Below are 27436 nucleotides of genomic sequence, written 5' to 3' on the forward strand. Positions count from 1 at the left end.
CCCCCCCAAAAAAGCAAAAACCCCCCCCCCCCCCATTACAACGCAAACATTTTATACATATCAATTCATTAGGCTATTTTACAAGGACACACAAAGAATTTATTAAGAATTCATTAGTTAAAAATCTACATTTTCAAAATTTAAAATGCAAAAACTGATACTGATACTGATTAAGGTTTGCAATTGGGCAGTTTTTGAATTTTTTGACATTTCATAAATAACACCCTACACGTGTGCAAATATAAAAGATCATTTGTGCTTTATTTTCATAAGACGACAAATTTACAAAAATTGGTACTTAACCATTAAAATCCATATCATATTAAAGAAGGGATCCTGGTCCCTGGGATTGCTGGGCAGCTGTTTCACTTAAAATTTCTCAAAATATTCAATTTAAACGTCTTCAAATAAACCCTCCTCAAGACTGCTGTTCATTTCTGAAGATTTACACTTTTCTCCATCATCAAAAGTATTTTCAAATTTACGTTTTAATCCGCCCCCGATTTTCCTCTCATTTGATTCATCTTTAAAATCGTCATTTTCTTCTTCGTCGTCGGTTGCAGCATCATAATCACTTTCTTTATCACTCCCCTCGAAAGCTTCAGGGCCAACCCTAAAAATAATCAATTTCGTCAGAAAATTGTCATAATTTCAAAAGAAAATTCGTCAAATTCAAAATGTCAGTCACATTTTACATATTTGGTCATCAAATTTAAGATAAATTTCTGTATCATGTTATTTATGTTTTCTTTTATAATGTGAGTAGTAAAAGTAAACCTATTTGACTTTTGCTCTAAAATTAAGAAAGTAAGGAGAATTTTTGAATTTTTGCTATTTCACAAGAAAGTTTTCGGTCTGAGGCCACTGACCTCTAATTGACTTGTTGCAATTCCTAATTTAATGAATTTAAATATCACCTTTTGTGAATCTGGTTAAGTTCAGATTCAAGTTCTCGAATTCTTAGTTTTTTGGTGTTCAAAATCTGCACAAACTGTTTGAGCAAACTCTCACGTGATTCCTCTTGGGCTACGGCAAGCTCCTTGTTAATTTTCACAGATTTATCCAAATCAGCTGTTTTCTTCTCCAGATCATGTTTTATCTCCGCCATCTTGGATTTGTTTTTCGCGCCGGATCCAAGAAGAAAATTAATAATTTCCGCCTGAGCGTCATTGAAGTTGATCGGAGTGAGTTTGATGGAGGCAAGACGCAGCTGTATCTTTCCTCCTACTTTTCTCCAGATCAATTCCTCGTCCTCAACCCTTATATCGTAATGTTCACTACAATAATATGGCATTGATTTGAATTTCTAAAACTAAAACAGGTAAAATTGCAGGAAAACAAAACTGGAAAAATTTCAAAGAAACCTTTCCACTGAATATCAACATTTTAGACAATAACTTTAGTGAGAAAAGATTTGATATATATATATATATCTCACAATTGTTAAAGTCGCATTTTAAATTACTCCCCTTTAAACTTTGAAAATGATCCTTGCCAAGGTTGAAGTGTCAGTCAATGTAATTTCTCAAAGAATTTAATTTCCGATTAACAATGGTACCTTTTAAACCCATGTCAATTAGCAAAAAAAGTTTTTTATCTAAAAATTAGAACTGCATCAGAAAGAATTAAGAAAATTTATAAAAAAATGTCTCGTTTTAAAGAGAACACGACGATTTCCCTCATTAGTTATGGCGTACATTTATTAGTGCCACATATTTTCCTAATTTCAGTAAAAGCTTGTTTTGCCATTTCAGCAATATTCTCAAACTTTCCTCCCATTTTTTCCTTAATGGCGGCCATCTTGGTTTGGTCCAAAATACCGCTAAATCCACGATTTCCAGACAAAATGGTGAAAATAAGATCAGCGTCCAGAAAAGTAGTTTTACAGTAGAAGTCACCGAACAGAACCACACAACATTCAGCCATATTGAGAAGCCAATACTAAAAATTAAAATTTTTTTTTCATTGAAATTAAAATTTGAACAATACGAAAAAGATTTTTAAATGGAGAGCTATGGAAAATAAGAAAAATTAACATAAATTGTGACAAAAAACTAATGCTTTTAAACTCAGTTCTAAGTTTTAGGAGTTAAATCAAAAGATATTCTTTTTATTTTACCTTATTGAATTGGATTTAGGAATTTAGGAATTTGAACAAGTTTGAAAATATTCTAAATTGCACGCACACTTACAGCTTTAACAAAATTGCTTCATCAGCAGAGCTGGTAATCGTTTTTTAATCGTTTAAAAACATTTAAGCTTTTATCCCCGCAAGAATCAGTGTTGTCTATTCTTACATAAAGTTGATGGTTTGCTAAAAATGTTACTACATCCATCCTTCATGGGCCTTTTAAGTAAGTAAATTTTAGATCTGTACCTCGAATAATAACATAGTTAAGGACTATTTCAACATTTTTTAGAACACCCACCAGATGTTTGACCTTCCTTTACCCTACCCTTCGCATAAAAACATTTTTTTCTCTCCAAAATTTGTCTTCTCTTCTGAAGTTGCGGAGAAAAAAACACAGGGTGAAAAACCCCAAAGGGTTATGAAAAATTGGTTTATTTAGAATTATAACTTGAATATAAAAGTCGTCTTTCTATTCACAGTTCCAAAAAATGTTCAGCAAGGTTTAATGGAAAAAATTCTTTGGATTAGTAATGACTGAAGATTATAGGAATGCCGAACATCGATTTTGCGACGTCATTAGCTATCCAGACAAATAAATGATGTGGTGTGCCCTCCCTCCCTTCTTGCTTGCTACACTTACCTTATAACCTTTTAATAATAAAGAAGGTTGGACTGGCTACTAATGGTTGTATCTGGTTGATCTGTTTAGTGTCTAGAGATGTCTTGCAAGATATCCATGATGACAGACGTTGGAACATTCATCTGAACCAGCTTCCAAATAGCCTACATAGAAATATTAATCTAAGGCAGTGCTTAGGATCTATTTCATTTTGATGCAGGTCCGGATCCGCGCTAGAAAAAAATGGATCCGAGTCCTGAACATTTCTTCAAGATTTACTGATTTTTTCTAACAAATTTTTTTTTGCTTATTTGTTTGCTGAAACTTAGTAAACCATTAAGAATGGAATTTTTGTTAATCTATTATTACTAAACAATTTTGATGTGTTTTAAGAGCAGCATTATTGGGGTTGGTTGAATTTTTGCTCTTGGATCCGGATCCGCGGTTCCGCATATTTTTGCAGATCCCATTCCAGGAAGCTAAGATGTTGCGGATCCAACGGGATCCGGATTTCAAGCACTGATCTAGGGATAAGCATTGTTTTAAAACAATCTACAAAACGCTCGTATTTTATTTCGTTTTATTAAAAAAATTGTTTTTCCCCGTGAAAAATGGACTCATCAAAAACTATACTTAGCATATCTACTCGTTATGATTGATTTATAAAAAAAGTGCTCAACCCTTTATATATACATTCCTTATCAGTAAGACCCAGCATAGTTTATAATTAATCAGAGGATTTTACAATCATATTAATTGATGAAAGGATAATCACAAATAGCCCGAATCCTGCCATTTCCCGAATGTGGTCTGCTTTTCTTGAGCATTCAAAATTGCCAGAGATAATTATATTAATAATATTAATTAATAAACAGCATATAAATTATACAGTTGTATAATATTTAAAGTAATTTTGTGAATGGATAGAATAGGAATGAAAATGTAAATGAGGACAAGATAAGGATATGAATGAGGACAAGAATGTAAATGAGGACAAGATAAGGATATTAATGAGGACAAGAATATAAATGCAAATATTAAATAAGGATGAGCATGTGAATAACGAGGATGTAAATGAGGACAAGATAAGGATATGAAGGAAGACAAGAATGTAAATGTAAATATTAAATAAGGATGAGCATGTGAATAACGAGGATGTAAATGAGGACAAGATAAGGATATGAAGGAAGACAAGAATATAAATGTAAATATTAAATAAGGATGAGCATGTGAATAATGAGGATGTGAATGAGGATGAAGATAAGGATTAACCTGGAATGATTTGTTGTCCATATGAATGCCAAGATGTTCATAAAGAGCATAAACTTCAAGTTGTGCAGGAGATAAAGTGCTAAAATAAGAAGATTTCATTTATTAAAGGAACTGTAAACGTAATATAATCCCAAACTCATAATTGTCCCCTTTACACCTGAATCCTAGCAACAATACTTTTGACATTCAAAAATGATAAATTTTCAGATATATGGTTCTAATGGTTAAAGGGTAACATAATGAATTACACATGAAGCTATTTATATGGTTCTAATGGTTAAAGGGTAACATATTACACATGAAGCTATTTATATGGTTCTAATGGTTAAAGGGTAACATAATAAATTACACATGAAGCTATTTATATGGTTCTAATGGTTAAAAGGACTAACGGCGTAATTTCCAGTAACTCTTCAATTATAGAGTGGTAAGTATGGTCGATTTACAGCAGTATCCTTTAAAGCTTTGCCAGAGCAAGAATGTGTGAAATATCCGCACAACTTATCAGTACTAAGATACATTTTAAACTAAAAAAACGATAATATCTTTTACATTATCTATCAATAAGATATATTTGATGAAAAAATCTCGCTAGTGAACAACATTTGTTCGTTTATTAATGTCCGGGAGATTTCAACATTCAGCACAATGACATCAAACTTAAAAAAGAAAAATTTTAAGTGTAAATAAAATGTAACATAAATCGAAGGGTTCCACTATAAGGGCTCAGTAACATTTTGCCTAGTACAAGTTCGCCTAGTACACTTTCGCCTAGTACACTTTCGCCTAGTTCAAGTTCGCCTAGCTCACTTTCGCCTAGTACACTTTCGCCTAGTACACTTTCGCCTAGTACACTTTCGCCTAGTTCAAGTTCGCCTAGCTCTCATTCGCCTAGTACACTTTCGCCTAGTACACTTTCGCCTAGTACACTTTCGCCTAGTACACTTTCGCCTAGTACACTTTCACCTAGTACACTTTCACCTAGTACACTTTCGCCTAGTACACTTTCGCCTAGTTCAAGTTCGCCTAGATAATATTTTGCCTAGATAACATTTTGCCTAGACAACATTTCGCCTAGATAACATTTTGCCTAGATAACATTTTTCCTAGATAACATTAGAGAGTAATTTTCGCCTAGATTAACATTCTTCAAATTAACCAGCTTTTGGAACAAAAAAATACGCAATTTTTACTATAAAAATTTCACAATTTTTTTTTGTAGTTTAAATCATTCAGTTTTCTACTGACATTGATGTCGACATGACGTCCTTAATTCAGGTAGGGAAAACCAAACGAGACAGACCAGCCATAATTGATAATCAACATTTCTCATATGTCTCCAATGGACCTGGTAGTCAGAAAGTTTATAATTGGCGCTGTTCAAACAGAAAATAAAAATTTGTAAACATTATTATAATACATTTTTTCTGCTTTTAATTGAATTTCTTGAGAAAAAAGAGGAACTTTATAAATTTTAGTGAATTTATCTAGGCGAAAATTACCTTCTAATGTTATCTAGGCAAAATGTTATCTAGGCGAAATGTTGTCTAGGCAAACTGTGTTTAGGCAAAATGTTATCTAGGCAAAAAGTTAGTAGGCGAACATGTACTAGGCGAACTTGTACTAGGCAAAATGTTACTGAGCCACTATAAGCATACTTATATCCCCCTAGGCCCTATTAATGGACAAAAAAGTGAGTAAATAAAAACAGAAAAATAAAAAATTGACAAATGAAAACATTAAAAATGAATATTCATATATTGTAAACATTTTACCTTGAAGCGTAAATTTCCAATCGTCTTTCCATCCTTTTCTAACGTTTGAATAGGTGACTCTGTTTCTGTTTTCTAAATTGTATTAAAATTTTCCTGATTTCTTTTCGCATTAAAATTTTGTTCCCTTTTCTTTAAATTCTTTTCAATCATTTAAATTCTTCATTTTATACCATTTCTTTAAAGGGACTGTAAACGTAATTTCGAGTAATCCTCCATTTACAGAGTGGCATGTCCTATTCACAAGGGTAATCTTGAAACCTTGAGTGTCGAATTCTGACATTTTCCTTCCAAACGTCTAGGATTCGGCTGTGATAAAGAAACCACAATTGGAAATAATAAAAATTTATCCAGAACATTAAGAATATCTCATTCATTCCTGATAATACAAAAGTTCGTAGGATATCGGTAAGAATATATTCCGTCGAACAGACTTTTCAAGACAAATCAGTATTTTTTACAAAAAAATATTTCTTTTAAAATTTTAACATCCCTGCTGTAATTGATCAGTTAAAAATTGTGTTTGACAGCTTGTTGCAATTCATTTATCTGAAAATAAATAAACTGATGATTTACAATGAAAATAGAAAATTCAAAACGAATTTGCACAGTTACAAAAATGTCAACAGTGCATTGTATGACTAATACTTTGATTGGTCCTTTTTAACAGTTAGTTTTTCTTTGGTTGTTGAGATTTCCGCGGATTTTCTCCTTAATCTTTTGTGGATTTATCTGAAGGTGGAGGAACACGTTAAACATCTTTATCAACTGAGTCTTGTTCGTCCTAAAAATGAAATTTGATGTTAAGTTAATGAAATACAAAAAATTAACTGGCATTTGGAAGTATATTCTGGTCCTGGGTGACCCTCTTTAGTTCTAGCAATATAACAACCATCAAAATAAAATAAAAAATCATAAAATACAAGCAAAGCAAATTATGCTAGGTGATATAATAGAGTTCAAAACGTCATGAAAATTATATTTAAAAAAAAAATTTAACTGCAGTGACCTTATAAACGGGAACTAATGGGAACTGGGAATGATAAAAAAAATTGTTATGACAAAAAAATTTATAATTTGGCCATCAGTTATTAAGAGCTAGGATTTAACTGCTTGCCTGGTCTTTAACATTTTCCATTTTTAATGCTGGAGTCTGCGCATCTTGTAAGGCGGCATTCTGCGCATCCACGTGGAGAAAGTCATGTACAATGATCTGTCCAGTCTCATCCCCGCTGAACAACCTGAAACCGTCAGTGTTGAGCGCCCAAACAAAATCCCTGCAGATAAAGATAATGAGGATTTTAAAGTGAGAGTTATCTATCAATTTGTAATGTTTATATCATATTTGATAAAAAATTATAATAAAATGTCCAAGCATTCACTTTGATCATCTTTTATGCTGAGTCGGGGAAGATTTGATTTTTCTTGACGGTTTTAATTTCCAGATCCAGGGGTAAACCTTTTTATCTTTTCCTGTATCCATGACTGCGTAGCGTGGTGATGTCTGATGGTTTAAGATCCCTAAAGGATTCTCCAGATGGTATATCCAGGTTTTCAACATTTATCAGATGAATCTCACCATTGATATCACCCAGGATCAAAAACCTTAAGGAAAGGTGTCTAAAAACAGTCAAAACGACTTTAAAACAATCTTTTTTTTAGAACAGGACCTCACGTGAACTTAGTTTTCGAAATAAAATAAATTTCACCCCAAATAATTCAATTTGGCTACCAATGAAACAAAGAAACCCGCATTTATTTTATTTTAAATGTGACTGTGGTATGAAATGCAACATTTAAATGTCAAAACCATTTTTGTAAGTTCGGTACCTGGTACTGTAGTAGAGTTAATATTTTAATTTTTAATTTTCATATCAGGGATAAAATAAGGGGTTTTCTCATCCACCTTTTTCTATACTTCTATATCTACATATTTATCTGTAGCTCATTCCATGAAAAAAGAACTAATGCATTCATTTTTTAGAAAATTAGAATCATAAAAAGTATATTTTTTTCCAATAAAAAGTATATTTTTTTCCAACAAAAATTATGCACATTTCTTAATTATGAGCCGGTTTCAAGTGTATTGTTGACCAACAAAAGTATCAAAAGAGGGGGGGGGGGGAAACTTGACAATTACAATCTTCGAAATATTATTGGGATAATTCTAGAAAAAAATACACCCCTAACTTGTTACTGTTTTTACCTTGAGGTGAGTTGTATGGAAATAACTGGATCATTATCTGGAGTCCGAAAATAAATCCTTAAAGAAAGGGATTGAAAGAGAGAAGTAGTACATATTTTTCAATTCAAAGACACTGTCAATAACATTTTTGAACCATCCTTCTCAGAGCTACATGCCCATTCCCTTCCGTACAAATTTTGATAGAAAACAGGAATAACTTCATAATATTTGTTGAAACAAAGTTTATAAGCATACAGTTGTAAATCAGGCATTCCTATCTATGAACAGTATCTCTCTCAAGAGATGATCACAGTTAATTACAGCTATTTTTTAAAACATAATTTTCTTACTAACTTGGGTACATACTGGTAAAAACTACGTCATCTGGTAAATAGGGGTAACTGGATAAAGAAGGTTATTTTGGAGAACTTCTAAATCTTATGTCATACAGCCTGTGCGTGTTTTCCATCTGCTGTTCCTTGTAAACTGCAAGGTAAATAGGGGGAAAAAGAATGTTACTTCGAAGAACTTTTTTTAAGGTGGAAAAATTGTATGTTTTCTGTCTGTTGTCCCCTCTAAACTGCAAGACGTGGGTTGCAAAGTCTGTTCCCTTTCTATAATCCCTTAATATGAAAGGTGAAAGTAAAGAGGTTGCAAAGTTTGTTCCCTTTCTAATCCCTTGGTATGAAAGGTGAAAGTTAGAGGTTGCAAACCCTTTCTAATCCCTTAATATGAAAGGTGAAAGTCAAGAGGTTGCAAAGTCTGTTCTCTTTCTAATCCCTTGGTATGAAAGGTGAAAGTTAGAGGTTGCAAAGTTTGTTCCCTTTCTAATCCCTTGGTATGAAAGGTGAAAGTAAAGAGGTTGCAAAGTTTGTTCTATTTCTAATCTGTTAATATGAAAGGTGAAAGTAAAGAGGTTGCAAAGTCTGTTCTATTTCTAATCCCTTGGTATGAAAGGTGAAAGTAAAGAGGTTGCAAAGTTTGTTCTATTTCTAATCCCTTAATATGAAAGGTGAAAGTAAAGAGGTTGCAAAGTTTGTTCCCTTTCTAATCCCTTGGTATGAAAGGTGAAAGTTAGAGGTTGCAAAGTTTGTTCCCTTTCTAATCCCTTGGTATGAAAGGTGAAAGTTAGAGGTTGCAAAGTTTGTTCTATTTCTAATCCCTTAATATGAAAGGTGAAAGTCAAGAGGTTGCAAAGTCTGTTCTCTTTCTAATCCCTTGGTATGAAAGGTGAAAGTTAGAGGTTGCAAAGTTTGTTCCCTTTCTAATCCCTTGGTATGAAAGGTGAAAGTAAAGAGGTTGCAAAGTTTGTTCTATTTCTAATCTGTTAATATGAAAGGTGAAAGTAAAGAGGTTGCAAAGTCTGTTCTATTTCTAATCCCTTGGTATGAAAGGTGAAAGTAAAGAGGTTGCAAAGTCTGTTCCCTTTCTAATCCCTTAATATGAAAGGTGAAAGTTAGAGGTTGAAAAGTCTGTTCTATTTCTAATCCCTTAATATGAAAGGTGAAAGTAAAGAGGTTGCAAAGTCTGTTCCCTTTCTAATCCCTTAATATGAAAGGTGAAAGTCAAGAGGTTGCAAATGCAAAGTCTGTTCTCTTTCTAATACCTAGGTATGAAAGGAGGTGATGTTGGATCTATTAAAACTATTCCAGCAACAGGGTTAACAAACTCCCTATCCACTCCACCCTTGCAACCAAACCCAACCAACTTGTCCTGGTTCCGGGTGTTTTATTCTTTAAAAAATATTTTCTTAAAAATTCATAATTAACTAAAACTTGGCTCAGTATCACTTTCTTTAAAATGCTTGCCATAATTACACTTTTCTTACTGGTTTTATTAGTATAAATTTATCTAACTTAATTGAGTGCCATTGGCCAGCTAACAAACTCTATCCGCAGCATTGGTTTCCCTAGCCTGTCCTAGCCGCACAAATCAACGCTCTATGGAAGCCTGGACCTCCTTAAAAAGTCAACCTTACAAATTCTATAAACGTTAAGTAATAATCTCTGTTTGTTTGTCCAATCGTAACTCATTACCCCTTGACCGATCTGCCTTAAATTTTGATTGTTTAAGCTGCATGGAAGCCCAGAAATGCTAGATCACATGATTCTAAATTTCTGAGTTGTAAGTTTGGTTCCAAAAACAAAATTTGTATTTAAAAGTAACAAGGTCAAATTTTTGAGTATTACGGCAAGTAATAATTTATGGCTAGTGTAACTGAAGAAAAATATAAAATGGAAAGTAAAGTGTAATGGCTCAGTAACATTTTGCCTAGCACAAGTTCGCCTAGTACAAGTTCGCCTAGTACACTTTCGCCTAGTTCAAGTTCGCCTAGATAACATTTTGCCTAGATAACCTTTTGCCTAGACAACATTTCGCCTAGATAACATTTTGCCTAGATAACATTAGAGAGTAATTTTCGCCTAGATTAACATTCTTCAAATTAACCAGCTTTTGGAACAAAAAGAGTACGCAATTTTTACTATAAAAATTTCACAATTTTTTTTTGTAGTTTAAATCATTCAGTTTTCTACTGGCATTGAAAATTTGTAAACATTATTATAATATATTTTTTCTGCTTTTAATTGAATTTCTTGAGAAAAAAGAGGAACTTTATAAATTTTAGTGAATTTATCTAGGTGAAAATTACCTTCTAATGTTATCTAGGCAAAATGTTATCTAGGCGAAATGTTGTCTAGGCCAACTGTGTTTAGGCAAAATGTTATCTAGGCAAAATGTTATCTAGGCAAAAAGGTAGTAGGCGAACATGTACTAGGCGAAAGTGTACTAGGCGAACTTGTACTAGGCAAAATGTTACTGAGCCAGTGTAATTATGGCAACTGCACAGCTGCAGATAACACTGAGCACTTCAGAATAATCCTTTATTGGGGTTTGAGGCGGAATATCAAAAAAGATAACACACCGATCCCTGTTTAACAAATAAATGCACAGTTAATATACAGGGAAGTTAGGGAATGCGCTCTGGATGCTTTATAGGCAAAATTGTTCTTGGGAGCCCTTGGTAAAGTAAAAATTTTAATTTCCCGAAAAAGTAGTTGTACACAATTTTATCGATTTTTGAGATGAAAATTCGCTATTTTTTTTCCCGAACACTTCTTAGAGCGGGTGGTTATGTTAAATAATTGTCCCAAGAGACATTAAGTAACCTCCCTCTGTTGGAGGAATCATAGGTTGGTAATATTGGTGAAAAGGCGGAAAAAAATAAACACACCCCTCCCTGTTTATCAATACAGAATACATCTGAGTATACTGGGAAGCTAACAAGGAAAGCGTTGTCCTTGTACACTGTAATATGAGACTTGAAGGTTGTGAGAATGAGATCATCAGACCCAAAGTCTAGAAGGATGCGGATCGTTTTGTGGTCTGTTGTTCAAAGGGACTGTAAGCGTAAATTCAAGTGACCCTCCATGCAAAGATGGCAATGCCCAATTCTCAATAATATATAGATAAATAAATAAATAAATAAATAAATAGATAACCCATAATTAAAAACAATCAGTTTTCAAAATTGCAAATATTGATATTTAATTCATACTAGATCAGACAAAGCTTTTAAGGGAACCGTTGTTAAATGGGCATTGTCATCTTTGCATAAAGGGTCAGTTGGGAAATTGTATCGTCTTTAAGTTGAAATTATTGTTTGACCAAGTATATTAACCAAAACAACTATTAATCAAAAGATTTAACTAATTGTTCTAAAAATAGATTGGTTCAAATCTTATGTAAGAGTTAACACTCGCAAACTCATAAAATATACAATTTTGAAATATGATAAATTGAATGTTTAAAAATGGAATATAAAATGATTCCCTCCCTAGAAGACGCTCGATATTCCTCTGCTGGAGAAGAAAAGGAACCTCAGGGCTCTCATTTCCCAGAGCCTGGAGGAAAGGGGGGACCTGGAACAAATGTTTTATAGCCCTTGTGACATTATTTTACTTTTTTATCCCGGCTTGCGGCTTCATCACTTCACTGTCCCTGTTAAAAAAAGACGCCTAACAAATTGTTTTTCTTATGGAATCTGAACACTCGTTACAAACAATAATTTTCTGAACACTATATCTGGGTAGCGTAGCCTGATTATAATTATTTGATATTTCAAACTGTTACTGTTTCATAGATTCATTGTTTAAAATATCAACGGTTTACGACACCAGGTTGCAAAGAAATAGAAAATTAGAATTTATGAAGAAGATAAATAAAAATCTTAAATTTCTCATTCTTCTATCTTTACAACCAAAAATGGTAGAAGAAGTAGTTTGAAATATTAAATTTTTAGAGCATCTGGTTGCAGAGATATAAGGATTTCAAACTGTAGAAGGAAGTTTAACTGACTCTTTATTTAAAGAAATGGCATGTCTAATTCCTACAGTAATCTTGAAATCTGTACCTCGAGGAAAGCGCTTGTATTTCTAGTTTTCTTCTTTATAAATCCACTAGTCTATATTAGAATGCACAATGTAATATCATCAATTTTAAGCAATTTCTAGAAAAATAAGGATATCTCATTTTTTTCTTGACCAGACCAAGGTTTATTGTCGTAAATCGGACATGCCCCTTGATAAATGAATGGTTACTTAAAATAATTTCTACAGTGCCCACTCCCTACAATTTAACATGTTAAGGACAGAATACCTCTAAAAGCTTCCAGTGCAAGATATTTCCAAAGCAGTCCAGACTAATTAACCGTCCTTGGTGGTATTTAATATCTGATATGTAGTAGGAGTTAACTCTAGCCTTGACTAGGATCTTCTCAGAGTTTATATCCAGCAGCTTGATATAACCATTCTCAGTACCACAGATCAACAGATCCTTCAATTAAAATCGTGTATCATTGTCATCATTGTCATCATTGTCGTCATTGTCATCATTGTCATTATTGTCATTATTGTCATTATTGTCATTATTGCCGCCTTTGTCGTCATTGTCGCCTTTGTCGTCATTGTTGTCATTGTTGTCATTGTTGTCATTGTCGTCATTGTCATCATTGTCATCATTGTCATCATTGTCATCATTGTCGCCTTTGTCGTCATTGTCGCCTTTGTCGTCATTGTTGTCATTGTTGTCATTGTCGTCATTGTCATCATTGTCATCATTGTCATCATTGTCATCATTGTCATCATTGTCGTCATTGTCGCCTTTGTCGTCATTGTTGTCATTGTTGTCATTGTTGTTGTTGTCATTGTCGTCATTGTCATCATTGTCATCATTGTCATCATTGTCATCATTGTCATCATTGTCATCATTGTCATCATTGTCGCCTTTGTCGTCATTGTCGCCTTTGTCGCCATTGTTGTCATTGTTGTCATTGTCGTCATTGTCGTCATTGTCGTCATTGTCGTCATTGTCGTCTTTTACGTCTTTTTTGTCTTTGTTGTGTTTGTCATTCTTTTGAACAAATATTTGTTGGCGATCAGCTGACTTTAGTAACATTGCACGCTAGTCCAAATGACCATTAGTCTTAAAGCATAATTTTTGTTTATTTCTGATTTCGTAATTGTTTTTAATAATTAGAATCACCTAATTAATAATCGAACCATTTTAATTGAAGCTTTTTTAAATTACAAACCTTAAAAATGATGTTTTACTTTGCTGTAACTGTAAACTGATGTATAATGTCCAAATCAATATTTAATCCTTCATACAAGCCAAGAATGTAAATACATACAATTAATTCCAGAACTTCGGAGACATTGAAAGAATAAATAAAATGATCTTTTTTTAACCTACTGATAATGGAATGCTGCAGATATTTAGTTTTTAATCGAATACTTAAAAGAAGCTCTTTAAAACTGTTCACGCATATTTAATGGCTATTTTATTTTAATATTTATTTATTGTTAATGGTCGCTTGAAATAACAAGAACATTCCTATTGAGCTTTGAACAAGTTACTTACCTTGTGTAGTGAGAAGCACGTGGTCTGGTTTTTGTCCTGATCAAGAATAGTTTTAGGGAATAGATGAGTCAGGGAGTAGGAGGGTTCACAACTTGAGGAGTAGACCTAAGGACATAAAGATTGTATTCTTAATCCTGTTGTATTGGGGTAAAGAAAAAATATAACTTCCAAGATATTAAAAATGTATTATGTTAAACTGTATTATGTTAAACTGTATTATGTTAAACTGTATTATGTTAAACTGAATTATGTTAAACTGTANAAAAGAAGAACGCTTTCATCCTGTAACTTCTGTAAAAAAGAAGTATCAGACATTTTGAAGTTTTCCTGTATTATGTTATATTTTCAATATTTTTATCATACAAATAAATGGAAAAACGATCCAAAAACTATTGTTACAACATATTCGTTTTTTCATCGTTTACAATAGTTTTTGGATCGTTTTTGGATCGTTTTTGAAATTATCTTCTATAAAGGTAAAAATTAGACTTTGAGAAAGACAAGGAAATCATATAACATTCTCTCTTCAAATACTAGTAAAAAACTGAACCAACTTAAGGCACATCACTACATGTAGAGGTAGTGTCATGCAGTGCTTAGGATCCATATAATTTTGACGGGGATCCGTCCTTGTAAAAATGGATCCGAATCAAGCTCTTACATATTTTGCCATTATCTTTAAATTTTACTAAATTCTTCAAATTTTGCTAATTTCTTCAATCTTTGCTAATTTTCCCCTAAAAAAAAACTTTGTTGTTTTAAAGCAAATAGCTTTACCAATATCATGAAAACCAACTTACTAAATGAAATGGGATTGTTAATGTTTACACTGTAAATTGCTGTTTAATCATGTTCCGCCTTTATTTGACTATTTAAAAACCATAACTTGAGTTAAAACACTCTTTTTTATGGTCTCATTGAACTCAAACTTCTGCAAGATGTTAGAGGAAACTAACCTAAGATTTTCCGACCTTAAATTGTAATACATCGTTAAAAAGGTCAGGTTTGGTTAAACTAGGATGATATAGTTGGGTGGGGGATAGAAGGAGAGTCCAATATAAATCCGTTAAAAAGATAATTCCTGAACAATTCCTGTTAGTAATATTCATCATATTGTAAACGTTTAATATTAATTAGGTGGGGATAATACCCAAAACAGCAAATAGCTAATCTCCACCTAATTGCTAGAATTACATAAATATAGTAAATAATATAAAAATACTTGCAGATTTTTTGCCTGTAACATTATAACTTGTATGTGTATCTTTAGCAATAAATTATATCTTATCTTATCTTATCTTATCTTATCTTATCTTATCTTATCTTATCTTATCTTATCTTATCTTATCTTATCTTATCTTATCTTATCTTATCTATACGCGCCTATCCTGAAACAGGTATATTCAGCAGTACGCGCCTATCCTGAAACAGGTATATTCAGCAGTACGCGCCTATTCTGAAACACGTAAATTAAGCACTACGCGCCTATCCTGAAACACGTATAATGTAAATTCAGCACTACGCGCCTATCCTGAAATACGAATAATGTAAATTCACCACTACGCGTCTATTCTGAAACACGTAAAATTCGTCAGACTTATATGCTATACATTCAGCTGCTCCTCCATATTAACTTTTGCAGAAAAAAAAAACAATTTTTAGATAGGTAAAAACTGTAGGGCACAAATCCTAATTTAACATTATTTTTACTTTTTCTTTTTAACTCTGCTAAAAACTGCAGAGTTGTAAAAACGTAAAATGAAATATTTGGCCTTAAACAAAAAAAAAAAAAAATCAAACCTTGAATTTAGCTTCCAAACAATTAATTGTCTGTTTGTTAAATATTCCATTGAGGAGGTTAGCTCGGAGGCTCAGGATCTGGGAGTAGAAGGTTCGGAGGCTGCTTGAGCTGTGCTTAATCTTCTCATATCTGTTAGAGGCATTTATTCAAACATTATTCGGAGGATTTTTACATTAACCATGAAGTTTTATTCATTTTGCGGAAAAATAACAAGTTAAAAAAAAGAATCAAAAAGTGTTTCGTTTTGTCATTCTAAAATTAAAAAATATAAATCTAGTTGTCTTATGCCGCCCAGTCCAAATTGAGTCACATTCCTGGTTTAAATTGTTTACGGCACCAAAAAAGGAATTAAATAATCCGTTGATAGGGGATAATTCCCCCCAAATCAAAGTTTATAGGACATCTTAGCCCTTTGTTTTGAAAAATTCATACCTTTGTAAATTAAAATGTATTTAGACTGTAGTATATTTATAACAGTTACTGCGACGTAAAAGGACTTCTCTAAAACTACTTTTTTGTAAATAAACATTAAACACTGACAAAGATTTAAATAATATTCCTTCCTGGAGAATTTAAGAACATTGTTGTAAATCAGATCTGAGGAACAAAGTAGAATAATCTTCTATTTCAAGACAGGGAGGTTTATTTTCAAAGATTACCTGGGGGGGGGGGGGTACGTAGTTCTGAACTAGAAAGTGTTTTCTTTCATTGTTGGTAACTTTTTGCCCTGCAAATTGTTGATTTTCCACCAAAATTAGCGCACTCAAAAAGCATTCCTCATATCCTGGGGGGAATGAGATGGTTATAATTTGCAAAGAAAATAAACACCCCTGCTTCCAGATCTGGAGAGATGTTGCTATGAGCTCCTGGAGCTGGAAGCAGACCTTCTCCAGTTGATTGATGGATTGAAGATCCAGGTAGAGAAGAATATTCACCAAGATTTCAGCAGGAAGATGGGTCAACCTTACCTCTCCGCCTTCCATCATCTTTAAAGGGACTGTAGACATAATTTGAAGATTCACAACGATGAACTTTACACCAATTTCTGGGCAAAAACCATCAAAATATTCTAGTTAACCTATAAAAAGTAAATATTTTCATTTGTGGGTTCTTTCTCTAAGTGATTGGCGGATTTTATGATGTCAATTTAAAGGATTTCTCATAAATCATGGCTCAGACAAATGTTTGACGAAGCATTGTTGTGAATCGGACATGCTGCTCTTAAAATTTAGGGTCACCTAAAATTACGTCTCCAGTCCCTTTAAATTTAAACCGGTTTCAAGGTTTTTTCAATCCATTTTTTCTGAAAAAAATAACGAGTTAGACAAAGATCATTTTGATAATTTTGTTTCAACTAAATTTATGACAATTTTTCTTCTAAATGGAATTAAATACAATCTTTCATTTTTGTATTTAAAGCCTGTTTATTTTGTTAAACGGACTGTTAATTTTAGGACACGGTTTTACAGAAAGAATTCTGTTTGAAAGTGTTTTAACAGATATTACAGGGTTAATCTGAGAAAGAAATCTGTTTTTGTGTTCAATAATTCTAAAATGATAGATTTAAAACAAAGTGACAAAACTTGTTGAATTGATATTTGTATTTGAGTTTTAAACATCAAGAAGTACTTAATCCTCATTTTTAAAAAAGATTTTTAAACCACAAGAAGCACTTAATCCGCAATTTTTTATTTGAGTTTTAAACCAGAAGTACTTAATCAGCAATTTTGTATAAGAGTTTTAACCACAAGAAGTACTTAATCACAATTTTGTATTTGAGTTTTAAACCACAAGAAGTACTTAATCTGCAATTTTAGTTGAATAAAAGCCGACTCATATTTCTGCAATATCCATCTGGATTTTGTTTAATAAATATGGCCACAATTAAGATATGAACTTACTGTTTTTTAAATGGATTGACAAAGTTCCAATCTGTCGCAAACGTATAAAAGTTTATCTAATAAATTTCTCTGCAAAGATAACTCTATTTCTCGGACTAATGAGATCATTAAACAAACTGTAAACAGTGGTTCGAACTTCGAATTCCTGAGTTAAACTGCTCTCTTCCTAAAAAGACGGAAAACTATTGAAAATCATGAAGAAAAATTTAATCAAAACGTTGAATGTTTAATCTTTAGAACATCTCTTGGACTTAAACTTGAGAGCATTTTCACTATTTTTGATTATGTTCTCGAAAAAAACTTTTCAATTTTTCTAACAAAAAATACCTTTTCGACTCAAATTCTATTAAAAAAAAAAATCCGAAAAATTTTATGAGAATGTTTTTAACAACAAAGTTCTCTCTGGTCGACTGATCTGATATTTGATTCAAACTTGTCTAAAAGAATTTTAATTTTCAAGAATTTAAGAAATCTGAAACTTCAATTGTCATCAGTTTGCAAAGATATAAGGATTTGTTCCTGTTTCCCAACTTAAGTAAAAACTTGTTGATCAAATCCCAGAATATTTTTAGAGTCAGAGAGTAGATTTTTAAAAGAAGAACGCTTTCATCCTGTAACTTCTGTAAAAAAGAAGTATCAGACATTTTGAAGTTTTCTAGAATATTCTGGAAATGAAAGAAAAACCTTTATCTTCGCAACCTGAAGATGGGCCGGGTGAACCTTTTAATAATAAAATGCGAACTTTTAACATTTTATCTAACACCTATTATAGTTTAAAATAATGGTTGAAAATCAAATCAAATAAAACTTAATGGTTGCAAAGATATAAAGGCCAGGGTCTCGAAAAAAGCGTGAGGGAAGTTTTCCTCTCGCCCCATTCAATATGAACAATATACATTCTTTTATAAAAAATCCCGAAAAATGTTTAAAAAAATGGAATCATTTTCCGTCCTAGCATTCCTGTAAGAATTGAACTCTATCAGCAATAACAAGGTTTTCCAGAATATTCTGAAGAATGAACTGAAGCCCTGTCAAGTTCTCCACAAGATTAAACAGATGTAGTTTAGAGTTGTAAATCTCCATGAGGATCTCCTTGTCCTCGACCTCCAGGGACAGTTCATACGCAGCCTCGAGGCTGCTCAGGTAACTGTAGAAGCTGTTCACGTCATCGTCTTTGGTCGCTTTCCTCCTTTTCTTCTTCAGTTCAAGACCTCGCTAAAACAGGTTTATAATTCTAAAAATCTAAGTTCTGAAAAATCAATTAGAATAATCATTAATCAGTAATCAGGCGTATAATACGGTGAAACATTTTTATGTGGGGGATCAAGCTGATGAGAAGTGGCTCAACTTAGTCTATGCGGTTCAACTATGTCTCATGGGTCCGAATTTAATTTACCTGTTTTGAAAAAATCTCGAGAATCGAACGAAAGACGACATTCCGAGCATGCATCTCATGTTCTCCAGGACTCATTCGGAGCCATCTAAGGACATCCAAGAAAAAATTAAATTGATAATTCGAAATATATTTTTTTGGCTGTTAAATGTAAACATGGGTGTATATTTCCCATATATTATGTATAATTGTTTTTTTGGGTAAAGTATTGAAAAGAATGAAAAAACTTGCTTTTTGATGTCCCATTTTTCATTTTCACTCCATTCATCAAATGTTTTGAAATATATACCCCTGAATGTGAATTTAACCTGGATACAGGCTCCTGAGCTGCAAGTCGTAGAAGATGACCGGAGAATAATGTAAATCCAGTTTCATCAGCTGCGGCTTTCAACTTCTGTAATCAAGGTTAAGATCAAGGTCGAATTCAATGTCAAGGTAAAGGTCAAAGTCAAACAAAAAATGAACCCCAGGTTTAAAATAAAAACAAGAGCATTTCAATCCTCATTTCATTATTTTGGATTCGATCAAATCCAATATCAAAATAAATCTCTTGAACCGAGACCATAAAACTTAAAAAAAAACTAAATAATTTTCAAAGTCCCAATGAAAATCAAGGTAAAAAAGATCAAGCTTGATAGATTATCATGACGCAATTTAATGCACAATGCACGAGTAGTAATCAATTTTCAATTACTATTTCAGACGATGAATTGAGACCAAATGCACCGTCTTCAGACGAAAATGCAAAATATAGAGAAAAAATGCACTAATTACTAATGTGAATGCAAGACACAGAATACACTATTTAATAAATGCAAAGAAAAAATACGATATTAAATAAATGAACTTAAATGAAAAGAAAACTGTTTAGAGCTTATCAAGCATCGCATTTTACCTCTTATTAAGGAAATTATAAAAAAAATATGTTCACTAGACGTTTTACAAATCTTTACTGAGTTCGTGTCTAAGTCCAATTTTGATAATTAATATTTATTTTGAAAGTTTTTCTATTTGTGCATTGATAATAATAACAAATTTAGCAGGTTTTCCTTATTTTTGTAAAATTTTGAAAGACTTTCATGAAACTAATGTATATGAGGTAAAAAAAAAAAAAATTAGACGCCATTTGACGTTTATTGGATTCAATAAAGCGAACTGACAATCTAAATAACTATTACTAATTGGATAATTAAATACTATAAATATTTGACCTGTGAAAGAGGGAAATTTGATTTCATTTTGTGATAACAACAGGATACCAGGACTAGGTTTCTTAACATTTTATATGATTTTAGTCTAATTAATTAACAGCAGGATACCAGAACTATGTTTCTTAACATTTTATATGATTTTAGTCTGATTAATTAACAGCAGGATACCAGGACTATGTTTCTTAACATTTTATATGATTTTAGTCTAATTAATTGACAGCAGGATACCAGGACTAAGTTTCTTAACATTTGATATGATTTTAGTCTAATTAAAGGGACTGTAGATGGTATTTTAGGTGACCAACATGTCACGAGTGGCATGTCAGATTTACAATTTGGTAAAAAAAATTTAATTTTCATTTCTTATTGTAAATCGTAAAGTATAATATATATTTTCTGTTATTATCATGTAAATTGTTTAACCATTAGCTTAAAAGGACTGTAAGCGAAATTTCAAGTGACCTTCCATCTTAAGAAGAGCATAGCCTGTTCACTTTTGACTGGTGAAGGATGTCAGACATATCTATATTAATCTACTCAAGCGCTTTTAACCGCTAGACCCTTAGTATGCAAGCTGATATCAACCGCTACTTTAATTCTACAAGTGACAGAAAATAAAAATTTACTTTTAAATGTTTTGAAAACCGGTTTTAACGTAAAATAGTCGATACTTGGAGTTGCGTAAGTAAGAGATCAGCTGCGTTGAGGTTACTCTGTTCACAGCGTTCAGGCCGCATTTTAGAGGAACTTAAGCAGAGATCTTCCTACTCAATAAACAGTCAATGGTTCCAAGGGCCAATACCATTGCAAATCGGACATTGCTCTTTTTGCATGGAGGGTCACTTGAAATTAGGCTTACAGTCCCTTTCAATCAATTTACTTTGAGAATCGGGGTTGCATAAACTGTCCAATATTTATTTGACAATTTAAAATCATAACTTAGGTCAAACAGTCGTCCTTCAATTCCACAGTTTTTGGGAGAACCAGCAAATGAAAACAGTTCGAAGGTGCAAACAAATTGATATGTAACTAATTCTATATTATATAAACCTTTCAAGGGGACCGTTGTAAAAAGGGCATTGTCATTTTTGCATGGAGGGTCATTTTAAGTTACTCTTACAATTCCTTTGAGACACTCCTTCCTTTACCTAATATGTTTGATCTTTAAGAACTGTTTAATGAGGTCAGGAGTTAGATCTCCACAAGCATGTAGACCCACCAGGGATACAGGGATTTCAGCAATACACTCCTCTAACTCTAGATATATATATGGTTAGATCTCCACATGCATGTAGACCCACCAGGGATACAGGGATACCAGCAATACACTCCTCTAACTCTAGATATAGATATAGTTAGATCTCCACAAGTATGTAGACCCACCAAGGATACAGGGATACTAGCAATACACTGCTCTAGATATAGATCAATATATGATCATACATTAATACATAATCAATACATCAATACATCAAAACATGATTACTAATCAATTCATGATCCATACATCATAACTCATCATTAATCAATACATGATACATGGATGATTAAAAATTTAATATTCAGTAAACTCAAATCGTGAAATGATAAATACGTGATCAATACCCGATCAATAAATTATAAATTTTTGATATATTATCGATACATAATCAATACATCAAGAATACACTTACAATACATGATCCATACATGATCAATACATATATTAACAACACATGATCAATACATATATTAACAACACATGATCAATACATGATCAATACAGTATCTATACATTTACAATATATGATTCATACATCAATACATTTATAATACATTATTAACAGATAATCAATATAAAATCAATACATTAACAATACTTTTACAACACATATTTACAATACATTTACAATACATTTACAATACATTTACAATACATTTACAATACATTTACAATACTTTTACAATACATTTACAATATATGATCAACGTCTGACCAATATATGATCAATTCATTAAAATACATGATGAATACATGATCAATGCATGATTAATAAATGATCAATACATGATAAATTTATGATAAATTCATGATAAATTCATTCTATTAACGAACTTAGCAAGAGTTATGATATGGCAAATCTGAGATTATTATTGTTTTATTTTTCTACAATATTTCTACTAAACTCGTATTCAAATATCGTTATCAACATGAATTGAATTTTTAAAGGACCACTTAAAAAAAAATATTTTGTTTATGGAATCTGTTTCTTTCCATTTATTTAAATTTTTCCTAATTATTTCTTACAACTCACCTTTTGAAACAGTTTCTGATGAATCCACCATCAAATGAATGTGCTTCATATTCCTAGTGTTTAGTTTGAATTCGTTTAAGCTCTCTCGGGGATTTTCAGAAAGGTTAGGATTCATTTCTTGCCTGGATTTACATCTGTTTATTTGGCGTTTTCCTGCTTGGTCTTCAAACCGTTTGATCGCACTTTCATGATACTATACGCGAGGAAAAATGTAATATTTAAAAGAAAAAAATGTTTAGTGTCAAATGAATTGTTTTTGGTATTATTTGGAATCATTCTGTGGAGGGACATGTCCGACCAACAACGGTACCCTTTAAGACTATGTCTCATCACAAGAAGTTATTTTTCAAGTTAATGATTGAGTGCCGGGAAACCCAATGTCAAGTGCACACTCATGACTCAACATATCACATGAATCCTGCTGGCACAATTTTCAGCTAGAAAAATATGGATATCTTCGTCATTTTTCACACTAAGGGTTAATGGGCACCATTGGAAATTAGACATAAAGACAGTGGGTTAATTGAAATATCGTCAATAGTCCCTTAAATTAGGTTTTTTACTTTCCATCATCTATCTATAATTCTATCAAACCACGAGGTTGAGATGCCAGATAGATCAAAAGATAGATAGATAATTAGATAGTATATAAATATATATATATATGTTGTTTAAAGAATTGTAACTACTGAGGATCGTCATGATAGACGTGAAACATTATGTTTAGTATAATTCTTTTTTTAATAAAAATGTGAAGTTAAAAACTGAAATATATATATATATATATATATAGAAAGATAGAAAGATAGATAAAAGTAGTATATTAATCAAATTAAATTATCATTAAGAATCTTAATTAAAATGATGGTTCATCATTTTGCTCTATTTATTTATCATGTTTTCTAATAATTACTCTTAACAAATTTCATCTGTCTGTGAGTGAGTTTAAAAAATATTGACGGCCATTAATACATAAAAATACAATGGAAACCTTCTTCTGGAATAGTAGCGTCCTAAACATACGTTCTTAACAAAACATTCCAAATAGTTAATCGTTAAAAATTGTTACTCATTAGTGAGTTTCATTTTCAAACGTGAGCTCTGAAAGGGACTGTAAACGTAATTTCAAGTAACCCTCCATGCAAAGATATAAATGCGCAATTTACGTCGGTAACCTTGAAACTTTCATATGATAAAAAATGCGTAAGATACCGTCGTTTTCCTGTCTTCGATTAATTCCCTTTGAAAAGAAACATGAATATCTAATTCATACTTGCATCAAAAAGGCGTTTAAAGGTATCGGTGTGAATCGGTGCATTGCCATCTTTGCACAGAGGTTCACTTCAAATTACACTAACAATCTCTTAAAAGTGTGTTTTTATTATGAATATGTCTTATTTATCAGTGCTTACTTAAAAGTTTAAAGTACGACTTCTAGAAATAGACAATGCTGATTATTATCCATTTCATTTTAATGGGAATTCGGATCCGGATTCTGCATCCGCCATGAAAAAAATGAATCCGGATCCGGGTCCAGGTGTCATGAACATTTCTTTAAAATTTGATGGTTTTTTAAACAAAAGAAGAATTTTCAAAATATTTTTCTTCTTTTTATGATATTTATACCAGCCATACAGAAAATTTTCATAACCTCTCAAAATTTAGCAGTTCAGATTTTGGTGCTGGGAGCAAATTATTTTTTTTTACACGTTTGGGCTGATATTTTGCACCTTGGATCCGGATCCGGATCCCGGATCCAACAGCCAAAATGCTGTGGATCCAACAGATCCGGAGTGGCACGTAGTGTTCTCAATATTTCTAGTAAAAATATTTTTTCATTTTTCCTTCCTTTTGATTTCCCTCAATACCAACCACAGAAAACCCTTCAGATAACAACCTTTCATCTGAAAAAAAAACATAATAAACAAACACATTTTGACATCATATGAACAAATAAAATTTTCTAAGAGATCAACAGGCAGATATTTAAAGGACTGTAGATTGTAAACGTGATTTAAATTGTGTCATGTCAGATTCACAACTGTAACTTTAAACCCTTAAACTGATAGTTGTCCTTAATTCACATTTAATCTTAAAATTTCACAGAATTCCACACTTATTCATACAGAAAAGTTTGAAAAGATATCCTTGTTTTTCTCACTGACGTTAGATTATTTTTAGCTGTAGTTTCTCGGTAATTGGAAAATCAAACACTCTTTATGATATTCTTAATATTACGTAAACATCCTTTTCAGAAATAATATTCTATGAAATGAATCAACCTAAATATCCAAATAGAAAATACAATATCCAAATAGAAAATACCTAAATATTCAAATAGAAAATACAATATCCAAATAGAAAATATCTAAATATTCAAATAGAAAATACAATATCCAAATAGAAAATACCTAAATATCCAAATAGAAAATACCTAAATATCCAAATAAAAATACCTAAATATCCAAGTGAAAATACTGAATAAATGCCTTAATATCTAAATGAAAAATACCTAAATATCCAAGTGAAAATAATAAATAAATGCTTAAATATCTAAATAAAAAATACCTAAATATCCAAGTGAAAATACTGAATAAATGCCTGAATATCTAAATGAAAAATACCTAAATATCCAAGTGAAAATAATAAATAAATGCCTAAATATCTAAATAAAAAATACTTAAATATCCAAGTGCAAATGATAAATAAATGCCAAAATATCTAAATAAAAAATACCTAAATATCCAAGTGAAAATACTAAATAAATGCCTAAATATCTAAATGAAAAATACCTTAATATCCAAATAAAAAATACCTAAATATCCAAGTCCACTGCCGATATCCAAAACTTTATTAACCTCACCAACCCTTAAAAGAATGATATGAGAAAAGAAAAAATGTCTGAAGATTAATAAATGAAACGCAAAATATAAATTGTTAAGCAAATACACATTTCACAGCGTACACTTTATAATCTACATTGTTAAATGTACGAAGAAAATACCGTAAACAAACAAACAATTGAACACGGTATTTTTTCTACACGGTGGCTTGTTTGTTTCAAACACACAAGCCACCATCATCCCGTGTAGCAGTACAGAAAGATGATGAACTTTAACTGAAACAACTTCTAAAAATAACGTTGGGAAAATTGCGACAAAAAGATCTTTTCTCTCTTTCAATATTTTAAAAGTACTAATTCTGAAACTACTTTGCAACCAGTGTCGTAGTTCAAACTATGAATTCTGTTAAAACATTTAGTTAAAAAGATAACAGATTTAGAAAATTGTCATGAGTGATGAGTTCCTATAAAAATATCTATTTAAGAACATTATTACCGTTCTTTGATAAAGGATGAAAAATGTTGAATTTCATGAATTTTCTTCTCCGACAATCCTCTTCTTTCTTCCTTTTTCATCTAGATACAAATCCACTTAAAGGGACTGTGCGTGTATTTACAAATGACCTTCCATATATAGAGAGATGCATATGGTATCCTATAAACCTTTCTATCTATGGACAACGGAGAGGTAGATACCCTCATTTATATAGCTGAAAATTGAGTGTCGGGAGACTTAAGGTTACAGTGTGCACTGTGCACTGTACTCTCCGTGCTAGTGTACACTCGCGCGGTTTCTTTGTACTCAATTTCCCGCCATATAAATAGAAATATCTACGAAATCCTGGGTCAAGCAAAGTTTTCTGTTCCTTTTAGCCCTTACAAAAAGCAAACATGGCGCATTATTTATATTTCGGAAAGATGACATAAATATCTGCATAAATCCAGGAAACTATATACCAGAGGTGTACACTGTACATAATATCTGCATAAATCCAGGAAACTATATACCAGAGGTGTACACTGTACATAATCATCTGCATAAATCCAGGAAACTATATACCAGAGGTGTACACTACATAATCATCTGCATAAATCCAGGAAACTATATACCAGAGGTGTACACTGTACATAATCATCTGCATAAATCCAGGAAACTATATACCAGAGGTGTACACTGTACATAATCATCTTCATAAATCAAGGAAACTATATACCAGAGGTGTACACTGTACATAATCATCTGCATAAATCCATGAAACTATATACCAGAGGTGTACACTGTACATAATCATCTGCATAAATCCAGGAAACTATATACCAGAGGTGTACACTGTACATAATCATCTGCATAAATCCAGGAAACTATATACCAGGGGTGTACACTGTACAAAAAGATTCATACTCATCTGCATAAATACAGGAAACTATATACCAGGGGTGTACACTGTACATAAATATTCATAATCATCTGCATAAATACAGGAAACTATATACCAGGGGTGTACACTGTACAAATAGGGTTTTATTTGCTAAATTGGTAAAAGTCCATAACTGAAAAGGGGAAAATAATTGAATTTTAAGGAAAAAAGTAACAACAAATTGTAAAAAAAACTTCCCTTTTTCATGTTTTCCCCCCCATATCATCAAAAGTCAACCCACCTGGGGGGGAGAATAATTCATTAGACTATATAGCAAGGACTGCTTTAGAATCTGTTTTTAATTACAATGAAAGCTTAAACATAATAAAATTGTGCACCCCCCTCCCAACTCCCCATTAAAATTTTAAGTGATTTGTATAACCATGACTAACCTCCGAGACTGAAAGAGGATGCTTTTCAAAGACAACTCTGATCTTGGAATCAATATAGTGAAGCAAGATTTAAGAAATTATTATATTAAAGACACTGTAAACGTTCACGAGACCCTCCAATCTCCATGTAACGATGACAATAACCATTAACCGCTAAAGAGCGTTGTCTGAAAAGGAATCAATTAATTAAGCATGTTTTTGTTTATTTGGATAGTTATTTTCGTTCGTGATTTCTCTGCATTCTTTGCTTATATGGAACAATAGAGAAATTATCAGAAATAAACAC

The 27436-nt window shown here is 32.0% G+C and overlaps 4 protein-coding genes across 6 annotated transcripts; all 4 read right to left on the reverse strand.

Annotated features, from left to right (window-relative positions):
* Positions 1-242: 242 nt before the first annotated feature.
* On the reverse strand, positions 243-5871 carry LOC111715496 (uncharacterized). The gene is made up of 6 exons (XM_023490826.1): positions 5798-5871; positions 4023-4101; positions 2772-2914; positions 1721-1941; positions 918-1277; positions 243-613 (listed from the first exon to the last, which is right to left on the reverse strand). The coding sequence occupies exons 4-6, from the start codon at positions 1924-1926 to the stop codon at positions 394-396; spliced, it is 786 nt and encodes a 261-aa protein (XP_023346594.1). The 5' UTR covers positions 1927-1941; positions 2772-2914; positions 4023-4101; positions 5798-5871; the 3' UTR covers positions 243-393.
* A 471-nt stretch (positions 5872-6342) lies between these two features.
* Positions 6343-15144, reverse strand: LOC111715495 (uncharacterized). The gene is made up of 10 exons (XM_023490825.1): positions 15136-15144; positions 13899-14003; positions 12636-12812; positions 11815-11899; positions 11218-11336; positions 9586-9692; positions 8001-8057; positions 7268-7399; positions 6912-7071; positions 6343-6578 (listed from the first exon to the last, which is right to left on the reverse strand). The coding sequence occupies exons 1-10, from the start codon at positions 15142-15144 to the stop codon at positions 6546-6548; spliced, it is 984 nt and encodes a 327-aa protein (XP_023346593.1). The 3' UTR covers positions 6343-6545.
* Positions 15145-15280: 136 nt separating this feature from the next.
* Positions 15281-17004, reverse strand: LOC111715497 (uncharacterized). 3 transcript variants are annotated; one of them, XM_023490829.1, is made up of 5 exons: positions 16959-17004; positions 16530-16685; positions 16263-16321; positions 15699-15828; positions 15281-15320 (listed from the first exon to the last, which is right to left on the reverse strand). In XM_023490829.1, the coding sequence occupies exons 2-5, from the start codon at positions 16683-16685 to the stop codon at positions 15282-15284; spliced, it is 384 nt and encodes a 127-aa protein (XP_023346597.1). In that variant the 5' UTR covers positions 16959-17004; the 3' UTR covers position 15281. The 3 variants fall into 3 exon arrangements, with proteins under 3 accessions (XP_023346597.1, XP_023346595.1, XP_023346596.1); XM_023490827.1 differs by lacking the exon at positions 15281-15320 and adding an exon at positions 15361-15429; XM_023490828.1 differs by lacking the exon at positions 15281-15320 and adding an exon at positions 15361-15429 and having other exon boundaries at positions 16938-16979.
* A 368-nt stretch (positions 17005-17372) lies between these two features.
* Positions 17373-25881, reverse strand: LOC111715502 (methyltransferase-like protein 25). The gene is made up of 10 exons (XM_023490836.1): positions 25837-25881; positions 25314-25366; positions 24347-24402; positions 22499-22691; positions 21353-21461; positions 20205-20265; positions 19302-19387; positions 18997-19081; positions 18557-18815; positions 17373-17762 (listed from the first exon to the last, which is right to left on the reverse strand). Coding segments are annotated over exons 4-10 (717 nt in total). The 5' UTR covers positions 22614-22691; positions 24347-24402; positions 25314-25366; positions 25837-25881; the 3' UTR covers positions 17373-17760.
* Between the last annotated feature and the right edge of the window lie 1555 nt (positions 25882-27436).

Source organism: Eurytemora carolleeae, unplaced genomic scaffold (genome assembly GCF_000591075.1).
Source record: "Eurytemora carolleeae unplaced genomic scaffold, Eaff_2.0 scaffold1331, whole genome shotgun sequence".
Taxonomy (NCBI): Eukaryota; Metazoa; Arthropoda; class Copepoda; order Calanoida; family Temoridae; genus Eurytemora; species Eurytemora carolleeae.

What these genes read in the sequence shown, in the direction of transcription:
- LOC111715495 (XM_023490825.1), bottom strand. An exon ending in TATTCTGTATTGATAAACAG is followed by an intron (nt 9,693 to 11,217) that starts GGAGGGGTGTGT and finishes ACCCGGAACCAG; the next exon opens with GACAAGTTGGTTGGGTTTGG. An exon ending in TCACCTCCTTTCATACCTAG is followed by an intron (nt 8,058 to 9,585) that starts GTATTAGAAAGA and finishes CCTTTCTTTAAG; the next exon opens with GATTTATTTTCGGACTCCAG.
- LOC111715502 (XM_023490836.1), bottom strand. Translation starts at nt 22,613, where the DNA reads ATGAATCCTAACCTTTCTGAAAATCCCCGAGAGAGCTTAAACGAATTC. An exon ending in TTAAAGATCAAACATATTAG is followed by an intron (nt 20,266 to 21,352) that starts GTAAAGGAAGGA and finishes TAAAATGTTAAG; the next exon opens with AAACCTAGTCCTGGTATCCT. An exon ending in GCTCAGGAGCCTGTATCCAG is followed by an intron (nt 19,082 to 19,301) that starts GTTAAATTCACA and finishes GGATGTCCTTAG; the next exon opens with ATGGCTCCGAATGAGTCCTG.
- LOC111715496 (XM_023490826.1), bottom strand. Translation starts at nt 1,926, where the DNA reads ATGGCTGAATGTTGTGTGGTTCTGTTCGGTGACTTCTACTGTAAAACT. An exon ending in CAAGCTTTTACTGAAATTAG is followed by an intron (nt 1,278 to 1,720) that starts GAAAATATGTGG and finishes ATATTATTGTAG; the next exon opens with TGAACATTACGATATAAGGG. An exon ending in CTTAACCAGATTCACAAAAG is followed by an intron (nt 614 to 917) that starts GTGATATTTAAA and finishes GATTATTTTTAG; the next exon opens with GGTTGGCCCTGAAGCTTTCG.
- LOC111715497 (XM_023490827.1), bottom strand. Translation starts at nt 16,685, where the DNA reads ATGATGGAAGGCGGAGAGGTAAGGTTGACCCATCTTCCTGCTGAAATC. An exon ending in CTCTCCAGATCTGGAAGCAG is followed by an intron (nt 16,322 to 16,529) that starts GGGTGTTTATTT and finishes GTCTTGAAATAG; the next exon opens with AAGATTATTCTACTTTGTTC. An exon ending in GTTTGGAAGCTAAATTCAAG is followed by an intron (nt 15,430 to 15,698) that starts GTTTGATTTTTT and finishes TTCGTATTTCAG; the next exon opens with GATAGGCGCGTAGTGCTGAA.